The sequence below is a fragment of the Mus caroli genome, chromosome 9 (genome assembly GCF_900094665.2).
Source record: "Mus caroli chromosome 9, CAROLI_EIJ_v1.1, whole genome shotgun sequence".
In the NCBI taxonomy this organism is placed as follows: Eukaryota; Metazoa; Chordata; class Mammalia; order Rodentia; family Muridae; genus Mus; species Mus caroli.
The window spans coordinates 43,098,040-43,122,313 of record NC_034578.1 but is presented as its reverse complement, the minus strand read 5'-3'; the positions used below and the strand labels follow the sequence as shown (position 1 = coordinate 43,122,313).

At 51.3% G+C, this 24,274-nt stretch overlaps 4 protein-coding genes across 6 annotated transcripts in view; 1 reads left to right on the top strand and 3 right to left on the bottom strand.

Annotated features, from left to right (window-relative positions):
- Window positions 1-2,628: 2,628 nt before the first annotated feature.
- Window positions 2,629-5,347, bottom strand: Apoa4 (apolipoprotein A4). The gene is made up of 3 exons (XM_021171589.2): window positions 4,888-5,347; window positions 4,494-4,620; window positions 2,629-3,809 (listed from the first exon to the last, which is right to left on the bottom strand). The coding sequence occupies exons 1-3, from the start codon at window positions 4,934-4,936 to the stop codon at window positions 2,798-2,800; spliced, it is 1,188 nt and encodes a 395-aa protein (XP_021027248.1). The 5' UTR covers window positions 4,937-5,347; the 3' UTR covers window positions 2,629-2,797.
- Window positions 5,348-10,650: 5,303 nt separating this feature from the next.
- Window positions 10,651-12,932, top strand: Apoc3 (apolipoprotein C3). 2 transcript variants are annotated; one of them, XM_021171592.2, is made up of 4 exons: window positions 10,651-10,750; window positions 11,263-11,330; window positions 11,431-11,554; window positions 12,639-12,932. In XM_021171592.2, exons 2-4 carry the CDS (start codon window positions 11,276-11,278, stop codon window positions 12,757-12,759), a joined length of 300 nt encoding a protein of 99 aa, XP_021027251.1. In that variant the 5' UTR covers window positions 10,651-10,750; window positions 11,263-11,275; the 3' UTR covers window positions 12,760-12,932. The 2 variants fall into 2 exon arrangements, with proteins under 2 accessions (XP_021027251.1, XP_021027250.1); XM_021171591.1 differs by lacking the exon at window positions 10,651-10,750 and adding an exon at window positions 10,754-10,875.
- A 2,478-nt stretch (window positions 12,933-15,410) lies between these two features.
- Window positions 15,411-17,262, bottom strand: Apoa1 (apolipoprotein A1). The gene is made up of 4 exons (XM_021172986.2): window positions 17,152-17,262; window positions 16,889-16,950; window positions 16,619-16,772; window positions 15,411-16,072 (listed from the first exon to the last, which is right to left on the bottom strand). Exons 2-4 carry the CDS (start codon window positions 16,929-16,931, stop codon window positions 15,475-15,477), a joined length of 795 nt encoding a protein of 264 aa, XP_021028645.1. The 5' UTR covers window positions 16,932-16,950; window positions 17,152-17,262; the 3' UTR covers window positions 15,411-15,474.
- A 4,440-nt stretch (window positions 17,263-21,702) lies between these two features.
- The window catches only part of Sik3 (SIK family kinase 3), a 204,429-nt gene continuing 201,857 nt past the window's right edge, over window positions 21,703-24,274 (bottom strand). For both annotated transcript variants that reach the window (XM_021173280.2, XM_021173281.2), the window contains one exon: window positions 21,703-23,847. The gene's annotated coding sequence lies outside the window, so the exon portion shown is untranslated. The remainder of the gene's footprint in view (window positions 23,848-24,274) is intronic.

Sequence of the window (24,274 nt, the reverse complement as noted above, 5' to 3'; positions counted from 1 at the left end):
TCCATGACAGGAACTGCAGGGCTGTGGCAGCAGAGAGCTCTGTGCTTCTCTCTGACCTCCCTTAAGTCCAATGCCTCTCAGTTCTCCTCTAAGCTGGTGCTATCTTCTCAATTTGACTAGTGTGTCTCTTTGCACTGACTGTGGTTTCTGGGTCATCTTCTACCTGTCCTGGGCCTGGGGCCCATCTACTGGTAGAGGGTAGGGATACTTGGTACTGGGTTGAGGATTAAGTTGCAAAAGTCCTTCATTATCATTTCTGGCTGTGAGCCAGCTGAATCTTGAGGGAAGTTTTCTTCATAGGACATTTGAAAAGACCTAGGGGTCACAGATGGTTTAAATATGTGTGGTGGCTTAATGGCAATGAGCTCAGAACTCAAAAGTAACTGCAAATAAAATTGTTTAACCATGGAAGAGACAAAACCTCAGAACCGCAGCAACAGGAGGTAAAATAAACCAATCTAACGCAGTCTCTTTTGTTTGTTTATTTGTTTTCATTTGCGATAAGGTCTCATTATATAGCCCTGGCTAGCCTGAAATTCCCCACGTAGGCCAGGCTGGCTTTGAACTCATAGTGATCTACTTGCTTCTGTCTTCTGAGTGCTGGAATTAAAGGCATGTGCCACCATACCTAACTTTACATTGATGGTTGGAATCCATTCATTTCAGGGAGGCTTGGACAAGTGGGTCCCTGTCTCTCACTGTTCAGCCTGTCTACCCTAATTGGTGAGCTCCAAGCTAATAAGAGACCCTGTCCCAAAGGAAGCAAATGGTTTTCTTGAGGGTTATCATCTGACGTATACATGCACCCATCCACCCAAATACACACACACACACACACACACACACACACACACACACACACACACACACACACGTGCATGCACCACAGTGTGCTCACAGGAACACCCAGCCTATTAAAGCAGGCCAAAAGCAAATGCTGTGACCTGGAAGCTGTGACCTAAAAGACTGAAGGTTAGGAGTGACATCCTGGCTCAAGAGAAAGTAAGCACCCTCATTCAGAGAAACCAGGAGTAAGGCAGGCCCCTAGGAGATGTGTTTAACAGTCCTGAAGACAGCAGGAAAGAACTCAGGGGTCCCACTCGGGATTTGCACTATGAACAAGGGACTGGGAGACTCAGAGGCTTTGAGAGACAGAGCTCACCTAACTGATCTACCAGAAGCTTCCAGAACAGCTCAGAACACCAACCAGCCTTTGTCCTGCCTCCTTGTAGTGCCTCAGGCTCTCTAAGCAAGCGTTTCTTAAAGCCATTCAGCCAGACTCCAGCTGCCATGCATCCTTGCCCATTGTGGTCCCCTGGTCACCTGGGTCTTAAGTGCAAGTAGCTGTGACAGTTGGGCCCAAGTAGCTGAGGTTACCAGGGGCTGGGGAGACTCGAAGCATTTGGTGGCCTGGATCTGGGGTCTGGAGATGTGAGCAGAGGAGAACGTTTCCTAGGTGTCTGCTACATTAGAGCAGCACAGCGCGCACGTGATCGTGCACACACGTGTGCGCGCACACACACATTTAGTATTTACATTGCCTTGATGGTTGTATTAAGTGCTTGGCACCATCAGACCTTCTGAATAACTCTGGCCTAAGGTTCCTCATTTTTCCTTTCCAAAACAGGTTTTGTTACCTGCTCCAAATCACCCAGTAGAAGTATCTGGAAACTAGGATGCAAACCCAGGTCTGGGCTTATGACACACAGAGGACGCCTTGGAAGGGAAGGAGAAGGCCAGAGCAGCTGGGACCACCCACAGCATGTTCCAGTCCATCCCAGAGGGACTTTACCCATTCTGAGGCAGAGGGGTTTGACTTGCAGACCTGAGGCAGAGGCTACAGCCAGTATGTGAAATCTTTTGGAAGGAATCCCTGAACTACTCTACTCTGAGATTCCCTCCTTAGGGAGGCTCTAAGTCTCCAAGGGCAGGGGAAAATTCATTCCAGAGACTTCAGCCTCTTGTGGCTGGCTGTGCCCATAAAACCACTGGGGTCCTCTGATGGGTTCATTTCTTTGCCCCAGCGACCACCAGCTTTGTCATAGACAGGCAAGCCACCCATCAGGAGGCTCCTGGGCAAAGCCTGTTCCACCTTGGCTGCCAAGGCTCGTTTTCATATCCTGTGGCATCTATTATACAGCTCTGGAGTCAACAGATTTATCCATAGGTGGAGAAAATTCCCGGGCAAACATGAGTACTTTCCAATGGGACAGAGTGGCTTACTTTTGTATAAATAAGTTCAAAGGCACAGGCACATTCAAGAAGGGACTTGCCGTGCAGTAAACTCTTCAAAATCAGGGACTGTGTCTTGCTGCCCTCCAGGTGTCCCTGTCAACACCAAGCCTGGTCTTCAGGCACACAATGCCACAAAGGCTGTTTTGACTAGTGCTCAGAATCTTGACTGGAACCTCAAGGGCGTTTGATAACTGTTTGCAGGCTGTGAATGGGGTGTGTGTTTTGTTTTCTGATAGACTGGCATCTTTTCTGCAGTCTCCTCTCTAGCACACCAACCCCTGACCCACTCGAAGGCTCATTACCGGCCCCACCCCTCACCCCCATGTCCCCAGCCAGATGCCGTGATGTCCTCCCCACGTCAGGCCAGCCCCCAAGGAATCACAGGCAACCAGATGGGGCTAATTTCTCAGTTGCTTTATTGAGTAGCGAGATGAGGCGTCACCTCCCACAGGACATGTGTCCTCAAGCTGGTACAAGAAGTGCCTGGGGACAGAGTGACAGACAGGTGGTGGGGCAGGACAGGTGTCTGCTGCTGTGATGGGCTGAGGGCACCAGGGACAGCTCAGCTCTCCAGAGGTTTGGGCTGCACCTGCTCCTGAGCCTGCTCCTGAGCCTGCTCCTGGGCCTGCTCCGGGAGGGGGAGGGCTAGAGGCTGGTCTGGGCTCCCCTTTTTTTCCAGGGTGCTCATAAAGGAGCTGACCTTCTCCCTCAGGCTCTTCTCCAGGAAGCTCAAGTGGCTTTCCACTTCCCCCGAATTGGAACCCAGCTGCTGTCTGAACTGTTCCAGCTGCTGCACCAGGGCCTTGTTGAACATCTCTCCCATGGGCTCCACAGTGCGTCGGAACTCCTCCACCTGCTGCTCCAGCTGCCTGTTCAGGTCTTCCAGAGACTTCTGCAGCCCTTCCGTGTTGCCCTTCACCTTGCTCTGCACGTCTTCCACCAGTGGGGCCAGATTCTTCTGCAGCTGGTCGATTTTTGCAGAGACCTTGGTCTGGAGCTCCTCCGCGTTCTTCTTCATCTGGAAGGCCAGGCCCTCCATCTGATGGTTGAGTTTCTCCTGCACGCCCACCGTCAGAGGGGCCAGGCTGCGGCGCAAATCCTCCAGGTTCTGGTCGATCGTGGCCTTCAGCTCGCTGGCACGGGGGGTTAGGTGCCCCTTGAGCTCTTCCATATTCCTGTTAAACTTGTCCTTTAAGTTGTTGGCAAGGGGCATCATCGAGGTCTGCAGGTTGTCCACATTCTCCTGGATGGTGGTCTGCATGCGCTGGATGTAGGGGGTCAGCTGGAGCTTCATTTCCTGGGTCTGTGTGTTGATCTGATCTTGCAGGTCCATGGCATAGGGCTTCAGGTGCTCCTGCAGCTTCTGCATGTTCTCCCCGAACGTCTGGGTTACTTTGTTGGCGTGGGGCATCATGCGGTCACGTAGGTCCTTCAGCTCCTTCTGAATCTCGTCCTTCACCCTCTCGGTTTCCTGGGCTAGATGCCCACTCAGCTGCACGACAAAGGGCACCAGCTTGTTGTGCATCCCATCGGCATACGTATTAACATCCCCAAGTTTGTCCTGGAAGAGGGTACTTCAGGGAAAGGATGGATACAAGGAAGCACCATTAGATACGCTTGTAGAACACTCAGCTCTATACACCTGCTTAGGTCAGGAGTGTGTCCATGGGAACAGAGACCTCCGTCTTGTCCCTTTGGCCCTCCCCTGGGGTAGGTCATGCTTTCAGGAAATCTCCTAGGATTAGTTTGACTTTGGAGTTTTATCTGCAAGGCTTCTGCTGAGCCTCTGCATCCTTATCTGCCCACCATGTGACTTGAGAAGTTTGCTTTTCTTACCTGTAGATAAAGAATGGGGCTGGACTTTGACATCACTCCCCTCCCAGGGTCACATTGTGCAACACATGTCTTCCAGTGGCACAGGGTCTGATGTCCTTGCATGTGCTCAGTGGGTCCCCCAAAATACCAGCCCTCCTTCCCCTGTTTGCCCAGAACCTCATGTCCTTACAGGACACGTCTCTTTCCTCTTTCTGCCAAGAGTTTGTGATGGGATTTGGCTATTTACCAAACTCTAGCACATGCAGATAGGAAGGAACTATAGGGATGGATCCCTGGGTCCAGCTTTCTTGTTTACAGGGACAATCTAGGTCCAGGGAGGCAAGACTCCTTTAGTGAGAACAGAAGGACTCCAGGAGCCAGTGTCCCACCTCTGAGGTCAGCTATGGGCTTCAAGCGTCGCCTTGTAGACTGATGGCACTTACCTGAGCTGCTGAGTGACATCTGTCTTCTGAAGCTGTTCCACAGCCTCCTTGGCATTGTTGCTTAGCTGGGTAAAGTAATCCCACACCACATTGGCCACCTGGTCCGAAGTGACCTCAGCCCGGGTGCCTGGGCAGAGAGAGAGCAGAAGGCAACTTTATGAGGATCATCTCTCTCCTGGCTCCCCTGCCTCAGCTCTGAGCCGGATAATATTGGAGTTTGGATAACCCAAACCATTATTGCCCCATCCCTGGGATAACCCAGGGAGCACGAGTGCCGGGGAGAACAAAGGCCTGTTCTCCTATGAGCTGCTGGGCAAACACAGGCCACCCCGAGCTGTCCGCCCGTTCTAGAGCTGGCTTTCCTTGCTGCCTCCCAGATGCAGTGTCTACTCACCGGTGATGGCCACCAGGGCCAGGGTCAGCACCGCAGCCTTCAGGAACATCCTGGGCTCCTCACTGGGCTGGGACAGTTTCAGCTACACTGGATGTTTCCCGGAGTCAGAAGAAACGGTGTACCTGTGTCGCTGTGCAGATTGACTGCAGGCAAGGCCAGCCACTCATTTAAAGCCCCTCCAGCCCTCTCTCCCCGCCTCCTCCCCAGTGTGACTCCACGTTGGAAGGTGACACACTCTCAGAAGGCCTCTTGGACTTTAGTGACCCTAAGACAACGTGGAAGCTGACAGCACACAGGCAGCAGAGAGAAGCAATCTTCTTGGGTTGGCTCCACCCTGTCCAAGAGGCTGGGAAGGATAGCCAGAAACTTCAGGAGGAATGAGCCTGGGAGTCTAGGGGAGTCCCTGAACAGAACTGAGGCCCCAGAGGCCCTGTTGGCAGCCCTGGGTCTGTGCCAGTCTGAGAGAACAAGGTCCAGGTCTCCTCTTTCCACCCCAGTGAGACAGCCACCAGTCTGACAGCTGCCACCAACCTGAACTTTGTCTCAGAACATCAGCTACAGAGACTGTACCAGGCCCAGAGATGGCATAGGGCTGCAGCAGACAGTGAGCCTCAGTTGAGGTGTCTGTGATACCCTTGGTCAGGAGAGGATCAGAACCCAGGATCAAAAGAGTTAATCACAGTGGGCTTTGTATCTCATGACTGTCAAGCTGGCTTACCTCTGTCTAGTTATCATGAAGCTTCGAGTTTCTCTTTTGAACAATGTGTAGTTTTGTTACATTAAATTAGGTGGTACTTGTGAGATGGCTGCAGGGAGCTTAGCCCAGAGTAAGGGCTGAAATTAATGACAATGATTTTCTGTGTGTATCAGCACAGAAAGGAAGGAGAGAACCTGATCCTCTCCTGACAGTGGCAGAGGGAGAGCCACCCTTTCCCTCAGAGGGTCACCAAGTGGGCTAGAGGCAACAGTGAGAGAGCGGGGCTGGCTAAGGCTTGATTGCTGTCCCACTGTTCTCAGCCATATGCAAGAGCCATGCAGAGTGACTCCTCTCTCTCTCCCTCTCTCCCTTTCTCCCTCTCTCCCTCTCTCTCTCCCCCCCCCCCAAAAGGTGACAGACACTGCTGTGGAAAGTGAGTTTTTTGAGGTCTCCTACTGAGACTCCACATGTGTCCACACATACAATTGCAGCAGATATCCACAGGCAAGGTGCCAGGGTGTGGTCAGTGTGGAGCCTCGGTGGACCACACCAGGGACTAGATGAGGGCATCCATCATATTGTCCCATTGACTGCTATCCACAAGACAGCATTTGTGAAATGACAGCCATTAGAATAGACCACGATTGTGCCCAGTCTGATTTGCTGTGTTGCCATCCATTTTTTTTTTAAATGTGTCCAGATTAGCTTGTCTCATGGGACTGAAGACAGTTGGATACCTGCGCTCCTCTGCTGGGCCCCACTGTACTGCATGGCTCCCCACAGGGCTCAAGCTTCCCCGAGCTCATTCCTTCCTAGCGCAGCCATGCTTAGTGAGTTTAAGAAAATTAATTTATGCCAAGTGTGATGGCACATGCCTTTAATCCCAGCACACAGGAGGTGGAGATTGGTAGATCTCTGTGAGTTCAAGGACAGCATAGTCTACAAAGTGAGTTCCAGGAAGCTAGGGCTACATAGAGAAACCCTGTCTCAAAACAAAACAAACAAAAATAATGATAATGATAGTGATAATGTTATTTATTTACTAATATTTGGTAGGGGTGAGTATGTATACATCACAACACGTGTATAGAGGTCAGATGAGAACTGGAGAGGTTTGTTCTCTCATCCTACCGTTTGGGTTCCAGGGTTTTAACTGATGTCATCAGTGACTTTGTTCACTGAGTCATCTTGATGGTCTTTCAGTGTTTTCTGAGTTCAGGTTCTGGAGTCGACTCCCTGTGTTTGCATCTGGATCCCACACAGTCTGTGCTGTGTGGTCTTGGATGAGTCTTCGTTGTGAAGATTCTGTGAGATAGTCTGGCTCGCCTTAGGTTCCTCGTTGAATATTAGCTATGGACGGTTTCTCTCTGTGTACCATTGACCCATTGGTCCTCATCTTGCTTTACCTAATCATGCCTGGTCCAGCCTGTGCTGTGCCCAAAGGTCAGAACTGATGGGGGATGAGTCACGTAGGACATCTCAGCTACAGTTCCACCTCCTGAACCTGCAGGCTGAGTCCCAGGTGCCAGAATCGTGGGACAGGTCCAGAGGTGCTTGCCCACTCATACCCTTTCTAAGAAGACCTGTGTTACCTAAGTTTGTTCAAGGGTGGTTTCCAGTGACGGACTGTCAGATATGCATAGATATCTGAGTTGTCCAGGGGTTCAGAAGTCGGCTCTGAGCTAAGAGACTGGGTCATCGTACACACATGTGTGGCTAGCACTCATGTATGCACCAGCCCCTACAGGGAGGTTGTACTGCCTCCTGGCGCGTGTCATAAATCATCATATTGACTTCTCCAAGACTGAGGCAGACTTCATATGCATCTGCTGGTGATTTGCATAGAGGGTGAGGCAAAATGGGGACCCCACGTGTCAGCTTCTGGGCAAAAAGAGCAGACCACCTTAGAGCCAGCCTCAGGCACAGAGGGTCAAGTGGTCTTGGCAACTCACGTCTCTGTCTGACCCTCAGTCTCTGCCTGTGCTCATACAGAGCTCATGGCTAGTAAGGCTGATTGATAGCTGTGCCCCATCCATCTGCCCATAGGATCCAAGTAGAGCCCTGGGGCTCTCATCTACCCAACCTGCTGTTAGCCAAACAGAGGAGGGCTGGCAAGCCACTCCTGAGGGCTGTTCTCAGTCCAAATGTTCAAGACATCTTCCACAGTGTGGTGATTAGTTTTAACTGTCAATTTGACAGAATCTGGAATCACCTGAGGGGGGGCGGGTTGTTGGATGAAGGATCCCAGACCACACAAAATGAAGAAAGCGAGCCGAGCTGAGGACTGGCTTCTCATGGCTCTTTGCTTTTAGCTGTAAACAGGATGTGACTGGCTACTCCATGTTCCCGCCACCATGGCCCCCCATGTGTGAGCCAGGATAACTCCTCACTTTGTTTTCGTCAGGATATTGTATCATAGCAACAGGAAAAGAAACTAAGACACTCCCCCACTGCTACTTCCTCCATGGGACTGGGTCTGTAAGTCAAGAACACTGTCCTTTCCCCAGAGGACCCTAGGCCAGAAAGCCACCAAGAGGCCACCATAAGGCTCCTATGGTTGAGGGTACAAGATTTTTTGGAAGGGTCTAAGTCCCAGAGCCCAGGTTCCAAAGTATCACCTGCCTGCCAACTACTCTATGGGATTCACACACCTAAGTTTTCTGTGCAGCTAAGTATCACATGGCTGGGGCTCTCTATTGGCATCTTTTGACTTTTCTTGATTCAGTGACCATGTTCTATATACAGGGGAGGTGACAGGCTTCCCAGACCCTACCTACCAATGGACAATGACCCAGTCAACCTGTTAAATCATTCTCAGGGCCAAGGACTTGATATCACACCCCAGATTGGGATCTGATCCCTGTTGTGCCCTTTGCCTAGGAACAAGAAACAGGCTGAGAAGAAAAAAGAACATGGCATTCCCTCCACGACACACAGTGCCCCGCCCTGGTACCACCTTTGTTCCCTCTCAGCTTCGCCAGGGACTTTTCTCAGAGGAAGCTTGGGTATAAATGGGTGCTGAGACCCAGCTTCTCCACTGCTGGGTGGCATGTGTTGAGCAGTCTCTACCCCACTGGGCCTTTGGTTTTTAGCCATAAAACGGAGTTAGTAATGTCTAAGTTACATAATTCGAACAACTTACATTTTAACAGGAAACAAACTCTGTTTTGAGCTGTTCTGAGACAGTCACATTATTTAGTCCAGGCTGACCTCTAACACTATTTTCTTGAGTGCTGGTCTTTTAAGCAAACACTATCACAGCTACTCCAGACAACCGTCTTATGTCAAAAGAATGAATTTCTGATAGATGAGCTTCGTGTCTCAGCCAAAGACAGAGATTAAGAGTTCAGAGGGGACAGCCAGGCTCCTCTCAGGCTGAGATTTCATTCACAGAGGTTGCTGCCTGCAGCAAGCCCTGTTTCTGCATGGAAACCGCCTGCTGTCTCGGGCTGTCAGTGTTTGGGAAGTAGGGAAACTGAGTCCTTTCCTGGGTCAGCTGCTGTGTGTTTCTCCACACACTGGGAAGTCAGTGTCCCATTCCGTTAACTTCTGACCACAGACCCTACATGTCAGCCTTAAAGGCGTCAGTTGCTTAGGCGTTTGTGCAGGTCCATAGGCATGTGTGACGTGCACAACTGTGGAGGCCACAGGTCAGTTTCAGGTATCATTTTTCTACTTTCTACTTTTTTTTTTTTTTTTTTTTTGTTTTTCGAGACAGGGTTTCTCTGTGTAGCCCTGGTTGTCTTGGAACTCACTCTGTAACCCAGGCTGGCCTCGAACTCAGAAATCCACCTGCCTCTGCCTCCCAAGTCCTGGGATTAAAGGCATGCACCACCACTGCCTGGCTCAGGTATCGTTTTTCAAGAGCTGTTTACCTTGCCTTATGAGACAGAGTCTCTCAGTGGTATCTGGGGCTCACTGAAGAAGCTAGGCTGGCTGGACATCAACTCCTGGCCTACTACCTATCTCCCTGTCCCCAGTGCTTGGGATTACAAGTGGATATTACTGCACTTATGCTGTACATGGGGACTGGGGATTGAACTACGGTCTTCCTACTTACAAAACGAGCATTTTGCCCAATTGGCCTATTTCTCTAGTCCCGAATGTAGCATTTAAACCTAGGATTTTGGCAGGTAGTGGCTCATGCCTATAATCCTAGCACTCAGGAGGCAGAGGCAAGCAGATTTCTGAGTTCAAAGCCAACCGTGTCTACAGAGCTAGTTCCAGGACAGACAGGGCTACACAGAGAAACACTGTCTCAGAAAAAAAAAAAAAAAATCAACCAACCAACCAACCGAAAAACCCCAAACCTAGGATTTCTTGGCTCCAAAGTCTGCATCCAGAAGATGATGTCCGCTGCTGCTGTCTAGGCTATGGGTCTCAGTACTAGCTCAGGGGACATCTTAGTAGCCCCAGAGCGCCTCCTTCATCCTCACCTTCTTTGTGAATGGCCTGTCTATACCTTGCTGCTTGCAGGTTCTCATAGTTAGGGCTCATGTAGGGGTCAGATATCACCCAGCCATGGGCCCTGCTTCTATCTCAGGATTACTAACGAAGGTCCAGAGGGCAAGAGGAGGCCTGTGGAGGAGTTGGGGAGGGGCAAGGCCTTGGGTTTCATGTGACCTTTGTCCTTCTCTCACTAACCCCTGCCCAGCTATGGCAGAGGAGACTGTTGGGATCACAGGTGGAGGTCAGGGTGGGGGCATGTTAACCTTCACTCTGCCCCCTCCCACCCGACTTCCACCGTTGCTCCTCAGTGGTACCGCAGATTCCCCATTCCATTCTACTGGAAGGCTTTCAGGGGGCTTCTGTGAAGGAGCCTGTCACTGGCTCTAGGCTGTAAAGCAGGCCTGAGGTCCAAGGCTTGTCCCCTGTCTTTTCCTGTCTCACTGACCTCATCTAGGTGAGCCGGTAGCTGATCCCTTGGTGGCGGAGGTGGCCGTGAAAAGCATGGGCAATCTCAGAGGGATTTCTCAACTCCTCTGGCAGATGGCTGCATGGCCTTCCTGCCTCGGGCTCTGGTCTGGACTGCTCAGCAGGTGACCTTTGCCCAGCTCACTGGGCCTTCTGTGCCCGCTGTCCCATCCTGGAGCCAATATAAAACAGGTCAGAGCCCTCCCTGCTTGCCTGCTCAGTTTTATCCCTAGAAGCAGCTAGCTATTCCAGGTAATGCCCCTGGGGAGGAGAGGAAGGACGGGAAGAGACAAAGAGCTGGAGGGAGAAGCTCTCGCCACCCAGCCAGCTAGCCCACAGAAGGCTTGGGACACATGGCCTCCACCCTTGGGTTCCTGGTGGGTGGGGGGAGGGCTAGAAGCTGGAGAAAGGGAGGCCACTGGGCCAAAAGCCTTGCACTGGGTAGTGGCAGAGCTGCCTGCAATTGGGTCACGCTGCTCCTTGTTTGGCTTGCTCTGAGCTATTAGATGCCTACCCAGGACTGAGTCCTAGCGAGGGAAAGAAACTTATTGTTTCTCAGCATATTAGGGTAGAGTCCCGTTCTGCAGAGTATTTCTATACTCCACCTTCCACTCCACTTGGGGGCTTGGGTCTACTGTAGTTCTCTGTCTGATATCAGTAGGAAAAAGGCTTGGGATTCATGACCCAGGAGTCATGGCATTCTCAAGGGGAGGACCTAGATGTGGCAGATCCACAGTACCTTCTCATGAGATGCTTTCCCGCAGGTGCATAGGTGCCATGCAGCCCCGGACGCTTCTCACTGTGGCCCTCTTGGCTCTCCTGGCATCTGCTCGTAAGCTGGTGGGAGTGGGGCTGGGTTTCAGTGGGAGCTGGTCAGGGGGCCCTGCCCTGATAAGGGGTGGCTGGGCTGACCTAACTCTGCTCTCTTGCAGGAGCTGAAGAGGTAGAGGGATCCTTACTGCTGGGCTCTGTGCAGGGCTACATGGAACAAGCCTCCAAGACGGTCCAGGATGCGCTAAGTAGCGTGCAGGAGTCCGATATAGCTGTGGTGGCCAGGTAGGCACACTGGCCTCCTTTCCTGTGTCTTCTCCTCTCATGCCCTGGTGCTAAGACCCTAGCACAGAGACTGTGGTCCACCAAGTTTACCAGGGCCTGGGACCTGCCTGAGCCTCTGGCCCCTCATGAGGCCTTTCGGGACTGTGACCAAGATGACAAGGCAGGGCAAGCAGCCTTCTCCTATCTTCTCTGCTTCTCCTCAGAGCAACCTGAGGGGCATTTAGCCTCGCTGCAGGTTTTCTCCTCTGGGTCCTGAGCACACGCTGGGAGCCCTACCTGCTCTGGTTTCTGCCTGTATGCAGGGGGTAGTGGTGGGAAGTGAGGTGGGAGGTTGGGGGTTAGAGGGTGGGAGTCTGTCCTGGTCCCATCCCTGGGCTCAGTCTGAGGTAGGCATCTTGCCCACTATGAAACATCACCCCCCGGCCAATGGCTTTGGCTGACATTTGATAGTTCAGTTACCTATGTAGCAGAAGATGTTGACAGTCTCTATCCCCAGAACAGGCTGTGTGGGGAGGATATTAGATACTCGGTTTTGCTGATGATAAAAAGTTAGATAACCTGGCCTAGATCACACAGCTTAAAAGTCATTCAGTGATGTTTCAAATGAGAGACTGGCCCTGCCTCTGCCTCATCCACTTAGAGCCAGGGATGGGGTACCTCAAGGGAGCGATTTGTATAGACTATACAGGCAGGCTGACCTTAGTATCCGGCTCCCCAGCACTTGGTGCCTCCGGCCTGAAAGGAGATTGGATGGGAGGCACTGAGGGTCTGATCCAACCTTGATGAAGGTGGGGTTTCTTAGGGCTCTCTTTACCATCTCTTCTGCCCTGGAAGGTAGTTGCAGATGATTTTGGGGTGGTGATAGGCAAGGTGGTGCTGGTGGCTGAGAGAGCCAGTGGAGCCCTGTGTGCAGTCCTGGGTCTAGCTGCCCACGAGGGAGCTTTTCACACACACACACACACACACACACACACACACACACACACACACACACACACACGACTCTCTCTCTCTCTCTCTCTCTCTCTCTCTCTCTCTCTCTCTCCCCCCCCCCATGGATGCCTCTTACTGCTTTAACCCCCAGGGGCTGGATGGACAATCCCTTCGGGTCCCTGAAAGGCTACTGGAGCAAGTTTACTGACAAGTTCACCGGCTTCTGGGATTCTAACCCTGAGTACCAACCAACTCCAGCTATTGAGTCGTGAGACTTCTGTGTTCCAGATGTGCCTGTTCCTCCATCCTGCTGCCCCCCTCCAGGCCTTCCAGGTGGCCCCTGAAGGTTGCTTTAAGGGGAAAGTATGTTCTCATGTCTTCACCCCTCCCTAGATCTCACCTAAACATGCTGTCCCTAATAAAGCTGGATAAGAAGCTGCGGTTAGTAGGTGTCCCATGTGCCTTGATGTCTGGGCATGGGGATGAGCTAGGCCTGTTGAAGGGGTGGGCCTGGGGCTGTAGGTCATCCACCTCTTTAGTGGTCTCTGGAGTGCTTCTTCCTTTGTACGTAGAACTCCGCTTCCCTGCTTGACTTAATGGGAAAGATCAAAGCAGGTCACAACAGATTTGCAGTTACAATCTGTGATAAATCTGTCAAGGGCAGGACAACGTGGACGACGTGGCTGGAGTGTAGTATCTGTCTAGCTAGTAATCTTATGTCATCTCCAGGCTTAAGGTCAGATGTGATCACCAACCCTGTGCAGCTGGTTTGCACAGCCCAGGCTGCCTGGCCCCTTTAAACAGGCCGAAAGGAAGGAGGCAGGCTGGGAGGGTGGTTGGATAAGTCTCAACACCACTGCATTGTAGCTGCTTCCATTTCTTACGAATAAAGTGGGTAGGATCTGCCCCTCTCCTGAAGGTTTGTTGTAGAAATGAAATGGTAGTGTCTAAAAGCACGAGGTGCCGCATCCAAATACCCCTTGTAAACAGTCCTCACTGTGATAGCTAAACGAGGTGACCTCCTAGACTGGAATGGAGACCCAGTGTCCTCAGAATCCCCAAAGGGCTGCTTGTTAAGTTCCTGCCACCCCCAAACACTCACTTCAAAGAGACCCAGTGTCACAAAACAGGTCTTGCACATTATAGAGTAAAAGACCAATGTTCAGAGAGTGCCGGTGGCTGCCCCGGATCAGGGGCAAGCACACTGCAGGGCCAGCTTTCCATTTTCCACGTTGCTGGCATCGGAAAAGCCTCTGCCAGGTGTTGGAAGCTCCTTTCCAGACTACATTGGCACAACCAGCAGACTGGACTATGTTCTCTCTGGAAATCCAATAGGGGTTTCTCTTCCTGTCCACCAAGAGCCAGAAGTCCCAGTGTCCACACCAGGAAACCTTCCTACCCAAACCTGGTTTAATGTCTGCTGTGGCTCCACATGATTGTGGATTTAAAAACTCACCCTTTTAGCCAGGGGCTCATGAAGATACACCGGGGATGGATGGAGATCACCTGCATATCAACGCAGGCCTGAAGAGGGGCAGATGAGAGGAAGGCTGTTGGTGTGAAAGCGTTTCTGCATACATCCTCATCCCTGTGAACATGAGTGCTTGGTTACACTCCATAGCGGGCTAGGCTAACCAATGAACAGCCTGGCTTGGCCTGCAGCTCAGGTGGTCGAGTGCTTGCCTTGCATGCACAGAGCTTTGGGGTTGTCTCAGCACAGAGTAACAGTGGTGGGTCATCCTTGTAACCCCCGGCACGTGGGAGATGGGGCAGAAAGATCAGAGATCATCTGAGTCTAGCCTGGGCTAGTGGAGACACTGTCTCCAAATAAAATAAATACAAACAAGGACTGGCAAGATGGCCTAGCTAGTAGAGACGCTCTCTACACTAATCCTGGTGACCTGAGTTTGATCTTTGGGACCTATATGGTGGAAAAAGAGAACAGATACCTGCAAATTGTCCTCTATCTCCACACATGTTCTGTGGCATGTGAAAACACACACACACTAAACAAGTCTAATAAAATTTAAATATTTTATATTACTCTAATTTATACTTGTGGGGTGTGTGTGTGTGTGTCTTCTAAGCACTGAACTCAGGTCCTCAGGCTTCCGAAAGTGCCTCTACCTTACCAGCCCCATGTAATAAAAGTTTTTGTTGTTGTTGTTGTTGTTTTTTAAATGGAATGGCACATCCTGACCCACCTTTTCTGCAGTGACTAACTTCAGACCTCCCAGCTCAGCTTCCCCAGCTGGTGTGGACTTAAAGGCCATCCTTCAGTATTTAGAGATGGATATGAAGGCCTCTCTAGTAAATGTGTGGTCATCAGCATCACGAAGAGGGGTGTTTGTTTGTTTGTTTGTTTGTTTGTTTTTGTACCCAACTGTCAGGTAGAGTGGCTGCAGCCTTGACCCTTTCAGCACACTGTGTGGGTGCACCGGAGGGAAAGATCAAAGGGAATTGTTTGCTGAGAGCAGGTTCAGCTCTAGGCTTTTTATTAGCTCCCACCCAATAACTCCAATCTTCCTGGCTCCTGGAGGAATCCTGGCTCTAGGGAGTGGAAGAGGCTCCCGTCCTGCACCCTCTGGACCCCACCTGGAAACACGGCTAGCACAAGAAACCAGCCGTCTCAAAGCCAGTCCTATTGCCAGACACTCCCATCCTGGCTTACAGCACTAGTGCTCTGAGCCTCTGTGGGACCCTTTTGGGGTTCCTTGCTGCTTTGCCTGGCCATCCATTTCCCTTGGAGCCTTCTTAGGAAGGGATTCTGTCTCATACCCTGAACCAGCCAGGTACCCAGCTTGAGCGAGCTTTAAGAGCTGAGTAGTCGCGTACAAAGGAATCCCCAGTGCGGCACCGTGTTCTCACGTCCCTTGTGATGTCCCCTTAGCGCCCGCCCTATGTCCCCCAAAGAAAGAAGCTATTCCATTTTGGAAAGGTTTATTGTAAGAAAGCCCATGCTTGGGTGGGGAGTGGAAGCGGGCGCCTCACTGGGCAGTCAGGGTCTCGCTGGCCTTGTCGATCACACTCTGGACTTTGGTCTTAAACGTCTCCAGCATGGGCATCAGACTATGGCGCAGGTCCTCCAGCGCGGGTCTGGCTTTCTCGCTAAGTGTCTTCAGGTGAGTTTTGGCCCTGGTGTGGTACTCGTTCAAGGTAGGGTTGCTCTTGAGCTCAGCCAGGCGCTGGGCCAGGCTCTCGCGCATCTGGTCGCTGTGGGGCGCTATCTTTGTGCGCAGCGTGTCTACGTGTGTGCGCAAGCGGTCGCGAAGTTCCTCAGCCACAGGGGACAGTCTCCCTTGCAGCTCCTGCAGCTTCTGGCGCGCGCTCTCGTGCAGCTCGGCGCCCAGAGGCGCCACCTTCTGGCGGTAGAGCTCCACATCTTCTTTCCATTTCTTCTGGAATTCGTCCAGGTAGGGCTGCACCTTCTGCTTCACTTCCTCTAGGTCCTTGTTCATCTCCTGTCTCACCCAATCTGTTTCTTTCTCCAAGTTATCCCAGAAGTCCCGAGTCAATGGGCCCAGCCGTTCCTGCAGCTGACCAACGGTTGAACCCAGAGTGTCCCAGTTTTCCAGGAGATTCAGGCTAGAGGGGGAGAGAGCGGCTGAGAGACAAGCCCAGGCATCTTGCGCTGCCCCTGGTCTGCAGATCCATGCACATAATACCTGGGTGCCCCCGTCCCCTAATGTGCAGTTGCTATGGTCCTAGTTTCCCCGAACATGCAACCCTCTAGTTCCCTGCCTTCCCCCTTTACATCCCTCTGTACACATGGCCCAAGGCACCAAGAACACAGATGTGGTTGGTGCTGGTTATAAGGCCAGTCCCCTTTTTTTTTTTTTTTTTTTTTTTTTTTTTTTTTTTTTTTTTTTTTGGTGCTGTCTGACCAGTACTGGGGGTGACCAAGGAAAAGGGATTTGGCACTCATAGGCCGAATGAGGGGCTGTTGTTACCCAACAGCCAGATGAATCCCATCCCTAGTCCTCCACTGGAACCTGCCATGGTGCCCAGCTGGTAGGAAAGCAGGTGAAGGGCTAGCCAGCTCAGTTCCAGCATCTTCTCACTGGTCTCTCTGCCCACCCTGGATGGGCAGCCCTTGACCTGCTCCAGGCCCCATGCTAGGTCTTTCCTTACTTCAGCTGTTGGCCCAAGGAGGAGGATTCAAACTGGGACACATAGTCTCTGCCGCTGTCTTTGACCGCATCTACATACACATTAGCGAAATCCTTCACTTTGTCCCATTGGGACTGGGGTTCATCTTGCTGCCATACGTGCCAAGCCTGGCTCCCTGGGGATGGAGGGGAAACCCATGTTAGGTCAGACTCAGAGTCAGGGAAGAGAACAGTGGGAATTCTGTTCTCTGTGCCCAGGAAGGTAGTCCCATGCAGGTCAAGAGGCACCTACCTGTCAGGAAGACCAGAGCCAGGGCCAGCACCACAGCTTTCATCCTGAAGGGTGTGGGTGACCTGAAGAAGAAGAAGGAGGAGGAGGGCTGGGCTGAAGGGAGGCATTGTCATGGAAAGGCTCCATACACAATTCAAGCCCGTGGAAGCATTGGCTAGAATGGCTAAAGGTGAGAGATATCCATGGTATTGATTTGGACAGTGGAGCATCAACTGGGAGGCGCTATGGAGCCAGAGCCACCGAGGGCAGGTAGAGGCACTTACCTCCCCGGAGCTCTCCGACAGTCTGGGTGTCCAGCTCTTCTTCCCTGGTCTATATATGTGTGTGGGCAGGGGCTGGGCTGGGAGACTGATAAGCTCAGCCTGGCCCTGCCACTGCTTACTTTTGCTGGCGATGTGGAACTTAGAGTTCAAGGATCAGCTCTGTTCCTGAGGCTGGGCAAACAGAGTGGGCAAACAGGAAACTGCGGGGGCTGCGGAGCTGGGATCAAGGGTTCAGGTGGGGGCAGCAGGGGGTGGCTGCAGACTCCAGGGGTCCCCAGGGGTAAGGCAGTTGCACCATCCTGTGATGTATGTCTTCTTCAGGATAGTCTCATGGAGCCCACTCCTGGACTCCTCTGTGTTGCTAGTGCCCTCTGAGCCTGGAACAGGGAGGGAGTGAGGAATTGTGGGCTCCTTCACTCACAGCCCCGCCCTAAAGTTTTTTTGCTTTCCAAGGGGTTCCCCCTTTCACCTCACCCTGGTCCCCCAGGTTTGGGGATTTGTCTTTCCAGATGCCACATGTTTAGCCAGCCTCCCAACCCTAAATCCAAAAACAACTGAGGCGTCAGCCTGAGTGAGATTCAGACAGGCTCATGTCCCCAGGCTGAGGATGAAGAGCCCTCTGACGCTTCAGAAGAAACGGCAGAGGCCAACATGGAGTTGTTAGCTCCTTTCTTGTCTGTCTCCCTCCCTCCATCCCTTCCTTTCTTCCTTATCTTAAGTACATGAGTGCTCTGTTTCCATGCACACCAGAAGATGGAATCAGATTCCTTTACTGATGGTTGTGAGCCACCATATGGTTTCTGGGAATTGAACTCAGGACCTCTGGAAGAGCAGCTAGTGGTCTTAAACTGCTGAGGCATCTCTCCAGCCCCAGTTGCCAATGTTTTCGTTATGTGTAGATGCTGTTATTCAGCCTCCCTTCCAGAGAAAACCTCACTATGATCACTAAGAGGGGTCATGTAGCTCAGTGATGGTATGTGTTCCCAGAGTGGTGAGGGCCTAGGCTCACTTGCCAGCATGGGAGAGCTGGGTAGCTGTGTAGAGTGGGCTGAGTACGGTGGCCCATACCTTCAATTCTTGCACTTGGAAGGTCAGAGGGTTGAGGGTTCAAAACCACAGCCTTGACCATATAGCAAGTTTGAAGTCAGCCTGGGCTACATGAGACTATCTAAAAACAAAACAAAACAAAACAAAACAAAACAAAACAAAACAAACAAAACCCCACAGATCATCTCTAAAACCCCATTATGGAAAGTGAGTTTTCAAGCTCAGAGGAACTTTTGAGACCATCTATTTGAGGTTCTCCCATGAACTTCCTTCTAGATAAGGGCCTGTTGAGAGTGGAAGGAATTTGCTGTGTCCTTTATCTCTCAGCCTTAGAGGCAAGGATGGACCTTGCACCCAGGTCTCTGCATTTGGGACCCAAGGCAGCAATGTACTCTGCCCATCTCCCTAGGAAACTCTCCAACTCCCTAGAAACCAGCTTGGAATCTGTCTACCAGTTCAGGGTGTGGCTGGGATTTCAGGCTGCTCCCATCCCAGGAGGCTTTGCAACCAGAGAGAACCTTGGTTCTGGGTTCTGCAACTTATTCTCCAGGTGACCCGGACGAGTTACATAACCTCTCTGTCCCAGGGTCTCTTATCTGCTAAGGAAAGATAATGACAGAGCGTGTCACAGCTTCCTTATGATTCCAGTCACTGTGTGGGAAGCAGGATGGAAAAGATGTGTGTGCACTTACTAAGTCCAGGAACCTGTGCCTGGTGTCTAACATGGCAAATGTGATTAGGGGACTTGAACTCAAGGGTAGCCTGGGATATCCAGAAGACACAGTAATCACAAGGGTCTCTCAATATAATTGGAGGAGGCAGAAGGGCCAAAGCCATGGAGAAACTTGAGAACAGAAATAGAGACCAAGCAATCTGAGTGTGCAGATGAGCCAAGTGGTTATCGGCTACCCATCCATGGGTGCTAGAAGAGAGAAGCGAAGATGCAGATTTTCTCTGAATGAAAGAGTTTTCAGACAGAACATCACTCTGACAATCCCATGCTTTTAGCCATGATTTGAGCTTCTGAACTCCAGAGTTTTATTTGTGTTGTGTTGTCCGTGAAATCTGAACACATTTCAAGCAAAACTGCTGAAAGGTAACCAACAGCAAATGGCAAGTGTTCTGCATCCCAGACTCCTGACGTCACTGCCACGAACACATTCTGTTACTAGGCCATAGCCTGTGACCCCAGTTGCTGGCAGCAAAAATGGGGTAAGGCAGGTGCCTGGCTTGCAGGTGCTGTGATGCAGGACGTCTTTTCCAGGTTGAAACCAGCCCCCGAGGACTGTGGGAGCACTCAGAGGGAGGTGGCCACCACAGGAGTAGTTTTTTTAGGTCTTTTGGGGGTGGGGTGGGGGTGTCTGTTGGTTTCCAGGCTGCTTCCCACGGTCCTATCTTTCTTTCTGGCTTGTTACTGAAACCGTGCTGGCTAATCCTAATTGAACCTAACATTTGCTCTGCAACTCATTTAAAGTAAACTTGAGACACCCCTGTAAGGCTGGACGCCATGTTCTCCCCCTTGGTAGTTTGCCTGTCAGAAAAACGGCAGCTCAGAGCTGCTTAAGAACATTCTTGCCCCTCAGCTTTGAGACAGTGCCCAAGGGGCTAGGGATCGGGTCCGGCCTCTAGTTCTCTGATGGTGATTTCTTCACTTCCAAAGCCTTTGTACTCTCTCCAGGGACATGGCTTGGGGACTGGAATCCAAGACATCAGGGTAGACAACTCTGGGACAACCTGACTGAGCAATTAGTGTGCTCCTGCCTTGGTATATAGTCCAGGCTGGTCTCAAACTTGGGGTAATCCTCCTGTCTTGGCTTTCTATGCTGAGGTTATAGGTGTATGCACTATGCTCCCTCCCCCATCCCCATACTTACTTGCGAGTGACTGTCACTTTATCAGGAGACATTTGGTTTAAATTAGTCTAAATAGCTACTTACTGTTCTGAACAGGAAGTCTTTCCGGACAGATCAAGAGTTAAATGGGCTCATCACAGATTGAGACTGGGGTTGGCTACTGTTAGAGGTGTTGGGTGACCAGGATTGGTCCAGGGAGTGAAGATAGTGCCTATCATTGGCATTTCTCTCACTACCCTCACCCCCTCATCTTGGGAACCTCCAAAGTGACTCCTGGATTGGACCAGCAAGTGCTGGCCTGGGATCCCGACACTCTCAGGAGTGCTGGTAGCTTCAGCAGCAGTGAACATAGCCCATTTCACAACTTCTGTCTCAGCACAGCAGATCACCTGCACAGGGCAGTGCAAGGACTCTGTCCTTTGGTGGGCCTGGCACCAGAGACACCAAACATTTACTGAATGAATGACATTGATACACCAAAGCTTCTCAGACTGGCAAAGGGTCACAGAAAGGCGCAGGCCTTCAATGGTGCCAGCCCCTTCTGGGAATATGTACCCGACAAGGGGTAGTAATAGCAGGAATGGGGAGCCAGGGCTGGGGAGGGTCTCCCTAAGCAGACTGGATCCCCAGTGATTCCTGTTTGGAAGGACACTGTCATCAGCTCTGAATGATGTTCCTGCCTCTGTGGTTAAGTGGGTGGGTGGGGCCTGGCTCCAGTACAAAGTCAGGAAATCTTTCTTTCCTTCCTGGAGGGCAGAGATGTCCAGGTTCAGATCCCAGAGTGAATCTGGCTGCCTCTGGGTACCTACCTGACCTCTAGTCAAAAACTTTGCATACACAGCATCAGCGAAAGGTGTCCTGACCTCTTGGGAGTCCTTAGGGCCCATCGCTGGTTCCAAAGGCAGCTCACCTCTGTGCAGTGCGTATACCTTCAGGACCTCCAGGGGCTGAGAAGGTACCTTCCACTCTGAGCAGTTTCATTGCAATTCTAGCCTCCAAGGCTTTCTTATATGTTCCCCTCCCCGCCTAAAGAGTTTTCTATCTGTATGAGTGTATGTTATTTGTACACAGGAGCCTGGGAAGCATGTCGGGCCCTTGGAATTGGAGTTCTGCGTGGTGTAAGTTGCAGGAAGTTGGTGCTCTTAACCACTGAGCCATCCTTCTAGCCTCTGTCACTCTTTCTACAAATCTCAGTATTCCCCAAATCATTGATCTTTTTTCTCGTGTGACTTCAGCTCTTTCAGCAGAGCCTGGGGCCCTGTTGGAAATTCTGCCCTCCACCTGGAATCCAGGGACAGACATCGGGAAACAGTACCAAAAGCCCTTCTGTCCTACAGCTGAGGGAGGCCACCTCATAAAGGTTCCAGCCAGGGTCAATGCAAGGCTCTCCTTCTGAGGACCCCAAGGAATCCATTTCCCATCCAACTCTGCAAACACAAATGTGTCCCTTCTGAGGGGTCAGAGTCCACATGGATGCCTGGACACAGTGTGAGTCTGATTTGCCAGGTTCAGAGGCCAAAAGGCAAGGTGAGAATGTGCTGCTCCAAGCCCCACCCTAAGTCTGGGGACTTCTCCAGACACCTGGGTTACCTCCGCCCCTACCCCATGTGATTCTCTCAATTAGACTCTGAACTGTAAGGCAAACAACATATCAGCGTTAGTACATAATCAGGTTTTTATTTCCACAACCTCCTACAGTCCAACCAAGTCACTAAGTTGTAGATGTCCCACACAAACAAGGACAAAAGCTCTTAGCAACTTGAATCTGGAGATTATTATTATTATCATTTTTAGATCAACAGAAATGAGAAAGGAAAAAATACTTCTTACATTTTCAAAGAACAGAAATAGCAAAGTAGATTCATATACATTCAACATATACTGCGCATATTGGTTACTACAATATAAAGCAATGGTGATCTTGAAAATAGTTCGCAAGATGGCACGGTTAATAGGCTCACTGGCTTTCGTCTGGGTGGCTCTGGAGGGTGGTGCCTGCTCTTCCATCAATCCAGTACCATGTAAACAGGTCAGGCTGAGCGTGGGGAGCAGCAGGGTGGGGCTAGAGCATCAGAGCTGGACTGAGCTTGGAAGCCGACAATGGCTTGTCAAGCTTTCTTGGGAGTCAGACATCTTCTGGCTAGTAATTAGTGACACCTGAAGTGGAGGGGAAATTGGAGGACATGGGACCACGGAACAGGTCCTCAGCCACGCTCTCACATTGAAAACAAATCCATTCAAGAGACAATGGATTTGTTCAAAGAGGCAAGCTTTCAGGGTTGGTGCGGAAGGATAAGATGGCTAGGGACCCTGCTGGTAATGTCCGGATGCCATGGTAGGCAGCGGCTTTCTTCTGTGCATACTCAGAGGTTGGTGGCCCCTGGCTCTCAGAAATGAGGGCTGGGAGTCAGAGCAGGGACTATCCCTCTCTGGTTTTGAAGACCAGAAGAGAAGCCAGGCCTTGTTTGGCTCCAGACTTTGGTTTCTGACTGCAGAGAGAAAGGAAATGACAAGGAGTAGCTACTGCCTATGTGCTGCTTCGGCTGGGGAAGGGAGGCCACTGCATCCGCTGCTGGCACAGGAGAGTGGCTCACGATGCCAAAGCCAAGGAAAACACTTCAAACAGAAGGTGCAAGCCACAGTTCAATAGCACAGAATCTGGTTAAACATTTCTCTTTTAAACAAACAAAAAAATCCTTTTTGTCTTTATTAATAATAACAATAATAACAATAATATCAACATTTATCAAAAACAATTCCTACATGATCAAGAATTAAAATATAGGGGCCGAGGATGCTGGGGAGAGGAGGTTAAGAGACTCCGTACAGCCTCCGATTCTTGTCTGTGACAAAGAGGGCGCAGGGAAGGGCATGTACACACTCATATGTGTGCACACAAATGGACCAACGGCCCTTTTTACAACGCAGTAGAGAATAAGAATGGAGATCACACAAACAGCACAGTGCACCACTCCTGGGTGTTCACTCACGAGGGGGAACCAGTTGGTGACTGGAGGGGAACTGGACCACACACCAGAGGGGTCTACGCTGAGCCATTCTGGTTGGCAAACCTTCAGCACCAGACCATTTGGCCTGTGCTGGGATCTGATGGAATTCTGCTGGGCCAGGTAGGATTCTAGTAGAGGCCAGCAGGAGACTCTGCCAGATTCCAGGCTCAGGTTTCTTCTTCTGTTCCAATCTCCAAAGGCAGGGGCCACTGCCCCATCCTCTCCCTTTCTTGGCCACCAAGCTCCGGTCTAGCATTTGTTCCTGGTAGACCGGGGCAGAGGGAGAGAGGCTGGTCTGGGACAGGCTGTGGAAGGGAGGGTCCTGAGGTTCAGCCCCTGAATACTAACCCCTGGTTCATCTACCTCAGAAATGGTAGGCGAAAAGGAGAGAGAGAGAGAGAGAGAGAGAGAGAGAGAGAGAGAGAGAGAGAGAGACTCAAGGGGGTAGGGGTGGGCAAGGCAATGAGAATAAGTTATCTCCAAAGGAAAATTTCCAGAACAAAACACAAGCCAACCTCCTAACAGCAGAACTCAACTCAAGCACACCAGATGCTGGCTCATGAAAGATGGAGGACACTGATTTCCTGTTTATTTCCTTGGTGCCTTGGTCATACAAGCAAACATGGCAAATGTCCCTCGCAACCCAAGTGCCGGCCTACTGGTGCCTAGTGTAGGGGAAGGAGCTGCTCTGTTGTGGCGGAGACACAGATGGAGGAGCGGTGCGGCGCTGCTGGACACCATTGGTCTATTGGTCTAGACTCAGCCTCCTCCTGGAGCTGTACTCGCACCTATGAAGCAGACAGGACCACCTTGAAGGAGAGGGACATGACTTCACCCTTTCTCCCCACCCTTTCTAATGGTACTGGGGCTGGGACTCAAGGCCCTGTGTGTCCATGCCCTGCTCTGTCAGTGAGCCACAGGCACGCAGGCCCTCAGTGAAGTCTTGTTTTGGTGTCATTGTATGAGTCTTGCCACACTGAGGCTCTGCCACGCCTCTGGCTGTGGCTTTACCTTCCTCAAGTTGTTCTGTTTCTGTAGAGATAGAGCCACTAGTACTCACCATCCATGTGACCTCTGCTAGGCCAACAGGACCGGTGAGCCTCTGTCTTTTCAGCATGGGCTTACCCCCTAAAAAGTCCAGCGGGGCCAGGCGGTGGTGGCGCACGCCTTTAATCCCAGCACTTGGGAGGCAGAGGCAGGTGGATTTCTGAGTTC

Excerpts from the sequence above, each read along its gene's own strand:
- Apoa1 (XM_021172986.2), bottom strand. The coding sequence starts at position 16,931 with ATGAAAGCTGTGGTGCTGGCCCTGGCTCTGGTCTTCCTGACAG. Across the intron at positions 16,773-16,888 it reads GGCTCTGGTCTTCCTGACAG|GGAGCCAGGCTTGGCACGTA; the intron begins GTAGGTGCCTCT and ends CTCCATCCCCAG. Across the intron at positions 16,073-16,618 it reads TCCTTGGGCCAACAGCTGAA|CCTGAATCTCCTGGAAAACT; the intron begins GTAAGGAAAGAC and ends CTCCCCCTCTAG.
- Apoa4 (XM_021171589.2), bottom strand. The coding sequence starts at position 4,936 with ATGTTCCTGAAGGCTGCGGTGCTGACCCTGGCCCTGGTGGCCATCACC. Across the intron at positions 4,621-4,887 it reads GGCCCTGGTGGCCATCACCG|GCACCCGGGCTGAGGTCACT; the intron begins GTGAGTAGACAC and ends CTCTCTGCCCAG. Across the intron at positions 3,810-4,493 it reads GATGTCACTCAGCAGCTCAG|TACCCTCTTCCAGGACAAAC; the intron begins GTAAGTGCCATC and ends CTTTCCCTGAAG.
- Apoc3 (XM_021171591.1), top strand. The coding sequence starts at position 10,754 with ATGCCCCTGGGGAGGAGAGGAAGGACGGGAAGAGACAAAGAGCTGGAG. Across the intron at positions 11,331-11,430 it reads GGCTCTCCTGGCATCTGCTC|GAGCTGAAGAGGTAGAGGGA; the intron begins GTAAGCTGGTGG and ends GCTCTCTTGCAG. Across the intron at positions 11,555-12,638 it reads GATATAGCTGTGGTGGCCAG|GGGCTGGATGGACAATCCCT; the intron begins GTAGGCACACTG and ends TTTAACCCCCAG.